At 45.3% G+C, this 10,547-nt stretch overlaps 1 protein-coding gene across 1 annotated transcript in view; it reads left to right on the top strand.

Annotated features, from left to right (window-relative positions):
- The first annotated feature begins 264 nt into the window (after window positions 1–264).
- Window positions 265–10,547, top strand: part of Dpy19l1 (dpy-19 like C-mannosyltransferase 1) — a 102,911-nt gene continuing 92,628 nt past the window's right edge. The window contains exon 1 of the mRNA XM_060371061.1: window positions 265–646. Within this exon, the coding sequence (XP_060227044.1) occupies window positions 355–646 (292 nt within the window). The 5' untranslated portion in view covers window positions 265–354. The remainder of the gene's footprint in view (window positions 647–10,547) is intronic.

Raw genomic sequence — 10,547 nt, 5'->3', positions numbered from 1 at the left:
CACGCCGCTCCCCCGGCCGTCGGTCCCGCCCCGCTTGCAGCCCGCGCGTGCGCGCTTGCCAACTGGAGCGCGCCTGGGCGCGCGTCCCGGAGGGGCGGGGCCGCGCCGCTCGCAGGTTGTCCCCGCCTCCGCCCCGCGGCGTTCCGCTGTCGCCGTGGCAACCCGAGAGCGGCAACGGCGGAGGCGCGCGAGTCCGGCGCCGCCTCCCGGCCGCCCCGCAGTAGGCAGCGGCCGCCCGGCCCGCGCTGTCCCCGCCTCCCGGCCCGCCCTCGCCGGCCAGAGTGAGCGACCGCCAGTCCGCGGATCGCGGCCGCCGTCCGGGCGCGCGCAGCTAGCGGGCGCGACTATGCCAAGATGGTCCTGCAAGCGCGGAGCAAGCACCGGGAAGCGGCTCCCAGGCCGCCCCGGCCGGCCCGCGCGTCGCCGCCGCTGAGTGGGACATCCGAGGTGGGCGCTGGGGAGCCGGGGCCGGAGCGCGCGCCGCCGTCGCCGGGGCGCAGGGGCGCGGCGGGCAGAAAGGGGCCCCGCGCGGAGACCGCCGCCGCGCCCGCCCGGGACGGCCTCGCGGGCCGCTTGGTGGCCGGGCTACGCTGGGCGTTGGGCCTGCGGCGCGGGCGCGGCCGGACCTGGAGCACGCTGCTGCTAGGTGAGCCAGTTAGCAGCCCTCTCCGACTTTTCCCGGGACGCTCCTGCCTCCTCCCCGCTCCTTCCCGCTCCTTCCGGGGTTTCGCTCCGCGCACCCTCCGCCCTGCTGTCCGCCCGGGCTTTTAGAAACATGGCCCCGAGATGCTGCTCAGCTGGCTGCGGGTGGGCTGGTCCTCGCGGAGGAGATCGGCTTCTCCCTGCAGCGACCGTCCACTCTTTGCCCTGGCTTGGCCGCTACTCGGGGGATGGTTTGCTCGGTGATGGGAGCGATTCCTGGAGCTCAGGTTCTTGTCTTAGAAAGTTGCCAAACTTATAATTAAAATTTAGCGTGCTTTTCTTCTTCTTGGCCGCAAACACTGCGGTGGCACTTCGTGGTTCTGTCACTTTGCAGGCTGTCTTGTGTTTCGGATGCTCAAGCTTTAACCTTCCCTGCTGGCATCTCTCTTCCTTCCATGCACCAAATGGATGGGTTGTAACTGTGTGCCTAAAAGAAATAAGTTGAGGCATTTACGTGTGGGCTGCCTTATGGGCTCGTTTTCCTATCTGTCAGGTAACGCAAGTTTTTAGAAGTTTGGATTAACAGGCCTAATTTTTCCAAATCCATCAGAAAGACCCTGTAAAAAAAATTTTTTTTTAACAGTGAGCTTTGCCTGTTGAGTTATGTAGTTACTGGTGATATTTTCTTGCTATCTTTTCACCGTTGCTCAATGACCTCTAAGAGTTTGGGGTGCTTCGAGCCTGTAGTTTGGGGTGTAGATTGGTTATACAGCAAAATCAGCCTTCCTCTGGGGATAGCTTTTACTGCGGCCATGTAGTCAGTGAAAGCCAGCCCTGGCTATGTGTTTGTGAGTTCAAGAAGGCTGGCATTGTTACTAGGATAATTTCTTTTTTTATATAATTGGGCCAAGATTAGGAGAATTCATTTTTTTTTTCATCAATTCTCCCTTCTAGTAGGTAGCTTGATCCTGTCAAGTTGTACAGGTTAAATTCACCTTGGGGAGGCAGCGTGGTACAGAGGATGAGGTTGAAGGCATTCCGAGCTGGTGCAGAGTGCTTGGTTTTCGTTGAAACCTCACTTTGAGGGCTTTTCCTTCTCCGTTATGTGTAGTTAACCCATGCCCTACTTTCCCGGGGATGTCCTGAGGAGCAAAACTAAAGATTGCATGGATGATCTGTATCTAAAGCATTTAACAACATCAGAACCTGGTGTAAAAGCAAATGCATAATTCTGACTTGGGATCCCATGACAGAACAGACAGATCTCCAGCTCTCGTGAGTAGCTAGTGTAAACAGCAACTGTAGTAAAGTAAGGGGTGATATATTTTTTTTATTTCAGGAAGAGACAGTAATTGATTTTAGATACTGCTCTTTTCATATTTTGTGGTGCATTTTCTTTGGGTTCTCTTACACTGTTTGGATTTTATAATGACCTTGCAGGAATACAATTTGGTTTATTGTATCAGGTTAGCATTTCTCTTGCTTTGCTCTTTCTGACACGGTAAGTGGAAGTCCAGTGAATGTGGTAGAGCATATTTTTAGGTGTACCCTGACAAAGGTGGTCACCAAATAGGTGGAGTTTGGAGGAACATCACAGTCTTTGTCCTCTTGCTTGACCATCTGCTGTAAGGCCCCTTAGCACCTGGAGAGAAGGTTCTGCTGAATGATCAGCTCTGGTCCTCTGCCCTTAAGACAGGCATCAGTAGTGAGGTACCATGAGCAGTGGGAACACAACTGCTGGAGAAGAAGCAAGGCTTTGTCTGGAGGTGTGCTCAGCTGTGCTCCAGGAGCAGGGCCACCCAGGAGGAGTGACAGCCTTCCCACACTCCAGTCTCCTGCTTGAGTGCTCTTGCAGGCTACTAAAACAACCTGTAGAGCCTGCCTCCTGGGATTGGGTCAAGGCAAAGAAAAGTGGAGAATGAACAATAACCAGCCAAGTTCCAGTTCATATTGCGTTTCAATAAGTTCTTTTTTTTTTTTTTTTTTTTTTTTTTGCCTTGTGCTACTTAATTTTAGCTGTCAATTTAATGCTGCTTTAGAATTACCTTGGGAGAGAGTCTTAGGAATTATCTAGAGCAAGTTGGCCAGTAGGAGATTGTCTTGAGTGTTGATTAATGAAAGAAGACCCAGCCAGTTTGTTGGCTGTACCCTTCCATTCCCTGGACAGTGTAAGAGAGGAGGAAGCTTGGTGAAAACAAGCAAGCAGAGATGTTTGGATTTTCTCTTTGCTCTAGACTGTGAACTCGATGCCTTATGTTCTTGAATTAACTTCTCTCTCGTAATCAGCTATAACTTGAGATTTTAAGCCAAGTGAACTTTTCCCTTCCCTGTGTTGCTTTTTGTCAGGCTATTTTATTATAGCAAGAGAAATGAAATGAAACTATGGTTTCCTTACTGTCTGCTGCCTTTCTTTCCATGCCTACTTCAAACTTCTTTGGTTTCTGAGCCAAGAATTTGGTTTCTTTGTTTCTTTTTTATTTTCTTTCCTTTCCCTTTTTCCCCTTTCCTTTCTTTTCCTCCCTTTTTCTTTTTCCTTTTGTTTGTTTGTTTGTTTTTGGTTTTGGTTTGTAGCTTTGGGTGTCTTGGCACTCTTTAAACCAGGCTTGCTTCAACACAGAGCTTGACCTGTCTCTGCCTCCCTAGTGCTGGGATTCAAGTTGTACGCCACTACCACCTGACTTTTAGTTATGAGATCTGGATTAGACTAGCAGTTTTGGGCCTGAGCTGTACATTGGAGATTGCTGAAGACCTAAATGAGCCACACATCAGACCCCTGAATTATATAACCGGGAGTGGGAATATGGCAGTGGGGAATCACAGTGGTGGACTTTAAGTGCTCATTTGCTTTTGGTGCTGGGGATTGTCTCCAGCTGTCCTACGTGCTAAGTGCTGCACTATGAAGATTTGTAGAAGCAGACTGCCATCACTAGGAAATAGAATTTTCTACAGCAGTCTACAGTCTACCTCTCCTTTTATTTATTTATTTTTCATTCTCTCTCTGTGTTTATTTGTGTGTGTATGTACATGTGCCACAGTGCTTGTGTGTGATAACTTGTAGGTATCAGTTCTTTCCTATTGTGTAGGTACCTGGGCTAGAACTCAGGTTGTTCGGCTGCGTGTTGGGCACCTTTACCCACTGAGCCTTCTACTCTGCTCTACCCACTTTCTTCATATGGGCACACAAACTATTAAATTGCTACAGTTTTCTGTAATCTTTATTGTTTCCTCAAAACTGGGGCTCCCAGTTGCCACTTGCTTGATATAGCTACACACCTATGTCCACTTATACCCACCTATGTCCCGCTCTTTATTAAAAGAAGGAAGAGAAGTTCTGGTAGTTGGAGAGGGCTCTGATTCAGGGTGAAAATAAGAAATGTACACATTAGTGGTACAGGACCGTAATGTAAGATGCCATTTTTAAAACTGTTAAAAAGGGAACTGTGGTGGTTTGACTAAGAGCAGCCCCCGATAGTCTCATGTTTAAATGGAAATGCATGGGTTATTAGGAGTGGCCCTACTTGAGAGGGGGTACTATTAGGAGTGACCTTGTTGAAGTAAGTGTGGCCTTGTGAGGAAATGTGTCCCTGGGTTTGTGTGGGGTTTGGGATTTCAAAAGCTAAAGCCTGGCCTAGTGTCTTTTCCTGCCACTTGTGTATCTAGATGTTGAACTCTCAACTCCTTCTCTATCACCTTGGCTGCCAGTGTGTCGCCATGTTTCCTGTCTTGCTGATAGTGGACTACACCACTGAACTATAAGCCTACCCCAATTAAGTGCTTTATAAGAATTATTGTGGTCCTGGTCTCTTCACAGAAATAGAGCAGTAACTAAGACAGAAGGTTGTGTCACTCTTCCGTACTTCCAGCCTGATTTCTGTGGCAACTGCACCCCACTTGGGTTTCCTCGTGTTTTGTGTAGAACTATCCTGTGTTCTGAGGGACTCTCCTGAGCCTTGCAGGGGATCCCAGGGTTCTACCTGCCAGAACGAAGTTGCACTGCCCCAGTGGTGGCAACCAGAATGCTTCTCAAGTACCGGCCAGTGTACCTGGGGAGGCAATTAACACTCTGAAACTACTACTTTCCAGAGTCATGGCTCATGAGAGCCTGTGACTAGCCAGGGACAGGGAGGAAGCCTGCGGAGGTAGAGTGTTGAATCTGGGTCCTGGGAACTGGAATGGGCTGGTTTGGTGTGGTGTGGTGGACGCCACCTGGTATTTCAGAGCTGACCTGCAAAGGAAGCCTGTTTTGACATGCTGAAGCTGTTTCCACTCTTCCCCAGTGTTTCCTGTCATTGCCTTATCTTTAAGATGAGGATAGTAAATGCTTCGATTAGAGTAAAATAGTATATCTGCTTCCTTTATATTTCCCATTGAATGCTTACTGTGCCAAGTGTATCCTGGGAAAAGGACAAGAAAACTGCTGCCTACTCTTTTGGAACTTAGCTACTGGAAGTAAGAAAAATAAGTGCAAAGTAAGAAGAATAAGTGCGTAGTTAGTTATACTTTGTGCATTGGAGGATAGGAAGAGCTTCTGTGTTGGGGAAAGTGAAGCAAAGTGAACAAATGAAATCCTAAAACCAGGGAATATAGACTTTAATAAAGCCATGAAAGGCCATAGGAAAGGGCCTTGTTCTTGACCTTAGCTGTAGGGTGGAGAAGCAATAGGACCTGTCTCAAGGCTGAGCTGGTGTGAACTGTGTAGAGGATGAGAGGATGCATTCTTGATGTTAGGCAAGAGCACCTGGGAAGAAAGGGACAGGCCTCAACACTGTTAAGGAGGAGAGGTGGCCTGTGGACCAGATATGGACCTGGAGCTGGGTTTATTCCTGTGGCAGTGGAAAGCCCCTGAGGAATGTTGAGCAAGACAGGGCCATGTTTACATTTTAATTTTGAGAATCTGTTCTACAAAAATAGGTCAAGTAATGCAAAGCTAGAGCAGGAACCCTGCCTCCCCCTGACCCCCGTGCCCGACCTCTGCCCTCATCCCCGAAGTGTGGCTCTTCCAGGGCCTACAGGAGCTGTTGGCATGAATAAAGGGCATGGCTGTGGAGAGGGTAAGAAGAGGACAGATTTCAGATGGATTTTGGAGGTGAAACAGGTAGAACTTGGGAATGGATTGGTGGTGTGAGGGAGGGGAAGAGTTATTTTCTAGGACAGACAGTGAAGACCGTAAGGATGCAGAACAGGACAGGTGTGATGGAGAAGAGCAAGGACTGCATCTCAGGCACAACTCCTCAGGTGTTTATGGGATCTCCACTTTTGAAAAGTAAGGTGGTGGAAAGACAAAAGCTCCAAGTGGAATAGAAAATGGTGCGTTTCCAGCAGATGGGTAGTATTCAGAATCAGAGTGATTGACTTCATACCCCACAAATAGCATCTTACACCAGGACTGGGAGGTGGGGGTGTGGTGTGGAGTATCTTCCTATACCCTGCTTTGTTCCCAGTGCTGCAGACAAACTCATTTCTCAGTAGACGTGGGCCTGACCATGGCATTGTGATTATCATAATTACTATAAAAGAACTCTGAAGTATTTAGGTGCTTAGTAACATAACTTATACAAGGTCACTCTGGAGTTATTAAGGTCAGGATTTGAACCCAAGCCCCATGTCTTCTGAATCTTGTTCTTAGTTGCTATGCAGTGTTTCATCTAGTGAGCATTCCGCAAGAGGATACATGAATCCTCTGGCCAGTTGTAAGAAACCTCGAAGTTTGTGCATGGCCCCTACTTCTTCCTTGTTTCTTTCTTCAGAAGAGGTAAGGAAAAGAGGAATTATACATAGAGATACCAGGATGAAGAATGCGAAGAAAGCAGGCTAGAGGCTGGTCTGCAGGGAGAGAGAAGCTCCAGTGTGAAGCTCAGGGAACCCTGGCCATCTCCTGTGCTGATTTGCAGGCAGGAACTTGGACTCAGCTAAGCAAGCAGCTGTGAGGGTGTGCTTGTGCTAATTACAGGAATCCCATCAAAGCCAGAGGAAAAAAACTGGAAATGTGGGGTTTTTTATCCCCTTTCTAGAATAGACTTATGGTTAACTCTTAAGCATGTTTATAATCACTTAAATATGCTAAAGGTAATGTATACTAAAGTTTGGTCATCTAAGTCCTTATCCTACTGTACTGTGTAATATCTCTTAATGAATGCAAAGGTATATTAATGTCGCTTGTAAGTTTAGTTAATGACATTTGCATTTCATAGACTACAAAGCTTTGTTATTTATGTACTTGTTTCTAAACTTATGCTTTGGGCTCATCTTTTGCAATTGGCTGTAATTTACCATTGGACCATTTCTAGGAAACGGTTAGTTGGTTTTCTTCATTCCAGTGCTTACTAGCAATCAAAACTAGTCAATTTAATTCGTTTCTAGAGCCATATCTTTAATCCCATGAAGAAATCAGTTCTCTGTTGGTGATCTTTTATAATCCAATCAAGAGTCATTTAATAAGCATATATTAAAAGTAGAATTAATTCTGAGAATGCGTCAGTCTACAATAGTTGTAGAATGATACTTTATTTTCTCATGGTTGAAAGAGAAAAGAAATAAAAGGAGGACATGGCTGTTTCTAAGGGGTTGAGGTTTTTGTTATAGACACAAGGGAGAGCAGAGACAGAGGCAGAGGTAACTGGGAGAGTCCAGAGTGGATATGACCAGCAGAGTGGAGGGGAGAGCAAAGAGAGGGGAGCCAGGAGCGGTGGTTAAGAGGGCAAGAGGCTGAAAGGTAAAAGAGAAAGGTTAAGTAGAGGCACTTAACCTTTAGGTTAGGTTGTACCCTAACCCAAATTGCTGCGGTACATAGAGGGGACCAGCTGGAGGAAGTGCAGCCCAGCACCTGAGCTGGAGAGGTTAGGAAGCTGGGTATACCAGTCAGGAGGACCCTGTAACAAGTAGGGACTGAGGGATGCTGGGAGAACCTGGGCCAGTCTACTTTGATATGTGAATAGGCATTTCAGTTAGCCTTTTGTTTCAGGTTTGAGACCTAATATCCCTTCTTTCTCTAGGGCTCTTAATGAGCAGTTAAGTTGTCCATCTTATTAGTTTCTTGTCTTTCCCCATGTTTGACATACTTCTGATTTTGCTGATTGTTAGGTGTGCCCTCTAGTACTGTAGCCATCACAAGAGGAATATTTGGTTCCTGTTTTATAATTGTAACCTAATGTAGAGGTGACTGTTGACATAACTGTCACCCAAAGCATTGGCAGAATTTGGTTTGCCTCACACTCTGATAAGGAGAAGGTGGTTTAAATCCTCATTAACTGCAGCTTCCAGTGGATCTTAGAACACAGTGTCTGTGTAAGTTGGCCAGTCACTTTCAGAGTTTGCAGCCTAGGTGAATGTTCAATTTGGGAGATTGTTGTGATTGATAAAGATGAGGTTGAGTGGGCCTTAGGTCCATTTAGCTGTTGTTTACGACCAAGATATGTGTGCCACCATTGCACTTTGGATATTGTTCCATGATGGTCATTGTTTTAGTTCAGAGGCATCATAGTTGAATAGACTATTGGTTGTTTTTCTCCCTTGTATTTATATATTTAGGTGTGTGTGTGTGTGTGTGTGTGTGTACATATCTGTATTTTTCTTTGTATCTTGTTCTATACTGAGAGACGTGTATTCTACACCTTACCTACTGGATTTATCAGGTTTTGCAGTTTCCCTCTGAATGCTCAGAAGCTTACTATTTTGGTTGTGTACTTTATTTGTCCTTAAAACAGTAAAATACATTGTGTGTTGCCCATGAAGAAGTTAACTTAATGGAAATTATCAATGCGGATTTTTGTTTGATTCAGAAATATTTGTGTAAGGCTAAGATTTTTAAAGGAAGACAGAATTCACTGCTTTTAAAACATGTCTTGTGTAATCATGCATTGCCTACTCTAGAATTTGTACATCAATTCATATTGAAACCATATGCAAGCTGACTTTGTGTGTTTTTTCTGTTTAGAATGCCCGTCGTGCTGTCTGGGATGGCAGCACATACTTTCTGTGCTTTGTTATCTGCGTATATTCAGTTTAGAACACATCGTTTTGTCTTTGGCACTGTTGTGATTTCTAAGACATTTCTTTGTGTGTCATTTCACTCTTTTGTCTAATGTGCTCAACATTTTCATGTCTGAACTTGGAGTCAGGGACACCTGATCTCTCCCACGGTTTATTATATCTTTGCTGCATGAGACCTTGGGCCTCCTGGGGAAACAAAAGCCACAGGTTCTTTAAATAGACTCCTAGATCACTTTTGTTTAATATTAATGAGCAGACATTAGATATTATTATTATAACTAGGAGTTTTCAAGGTTTTTTTTCTTTAAGATTTTGTTTATTTTATGTATATGAGCACTCTTTCTGCATGTACACCTGCCTGCCAGAAGAGGGCATCAGACCCTAGTGTAGATGGTTTTGAGCCACCATGTGGTTGCTGGGAATTGAATTCAGGACCTCTGGAAGAGCAGACAGTGCTCTTAACCACTGAGCCATCTCTCCAGCCCCAGGTTTTGGTTTTTTTGTTTTGTTTTGTTTTGTTTGAGACAAGGTTCTCTGTATAACAGCCCTGGCTGTCCTGGACTCACTTTGTAGATCAGGCTGGTCGTGAACTCACAGAGATCTGCCTGCCTCTGTCTTCCTAAGTGTTGGGATTACAGACATGCACCACTTTGCCAGGCTTCAGGTTTCTTAGGTTTTTATTTTTTTGTTGTTTTGGTTTTTTTTTTTTTAGCTGTTGTCAAATACTGTTTTGCTCAATGCCAAATGTATTAGGAGACTCGAATTAACCAAAGTTGATCATCATCCCATATACCACAGTGATTTTTATATCTTAATAGAAGTGGTTTCTTTAAATCAAGGCTGTGAATTTTAAAAGCAGCTTTGCTTCTCATTTTGAGACTTAATGTCTGTATTAGTAAATTGAGCTTATGCTTTCTTTTCCTATTAAGAATAGAACATTTCCCCCAGTCCCAAGGAAGGAACAAGTGAAAGGGATCAAACCTATCAAGGCTTTGATGTTTGTGGAACAGGAAGATTAAAAGTGAAATGGAAAATAGGCAGAAAATCACTGTTGCAGTGGCATCGGATGAAGGCTGTGCTAGTGCTAAAGCTTTGGGTCCTACATAAATCCCTAGAGCTGAGATGACCCCTCCTCCATTTGTACTCTGCAAATGCCACTCAGAGACTAACTCAGTGATGTCTTATAAAACCTGCAAAGTGTTTCTTAGAAAGGGCCTTCTTACAAGAAGGGAGTTTGAATTTTAACTCTTTCCCTTTCTTAATTTTCATTTGTAGCCACCAAGTTTTAAGTTTCTTACTCAGCGTTACCTTTTGAATTTACATTTTCTTTTTCCTAATCCCCTTTTGACACCATCTTCCAGGTCTCTTCATTGTCCCTGAATGAATTGTCACCTTGTTCTTCTTCCTGGACTTGCCACCTTAACTGTACCACTTCTCAAAGTATGGACTGTATGAACCATTTGAGGGTTTATTACTAATGTATGGCTTCGAGCCCCTTTACCTGTTGAGCGCTCCTCCCATGGCTGTGCTCCAAGGCCACCTAGTCATGTGGAAGGCTGCCAGGGAATGTCAGTGAGCTGTCTCTGTCTACCTCAGGCTCCTTGAGATGCTGACTCTTGGCTGGGAGGTAAGGCTATGGCCTGAGATTCTGCATTCCCACCTAGCTCCCAGGTAATAAATCACTGCTGGCCTTCAGGATACTAGAGTACTATGGAACCCTTTAGTTCTCAGTGTAAATCTTGTAAAGAGTACCCAGCCTATGCTGTAGTCATTCTGTGATAAACAACTTTGATCAATCTGTCAGAGTCACTTGCTATTGTTGAATGTTAAATGTCTCCCATGAACTTATGTGTTGAAATACTACTTTTCCTATTGGTGGTTGTGTTTGTGTAGATCCCTTAGGAGGTTGGTCTAGC

The sequence above is a fragment of the Meriones unguiculatus genome, chromosome 1, assembly GCF_030254825.1.
Source record: "Meriones unguiculatus strain TT.TT164.6M chromosome 1, Bangor_MerUng_6.1, whole genome shotgun sequence".
NCBI lineage: Eukaryota > Metazoa > Chordata > Mammalia > Rodentia > Muridae > Meriones > Meriones unguiculatus.
This window is presented reverse-complemented; position numbering and strand designations above follow the sequence as displayed.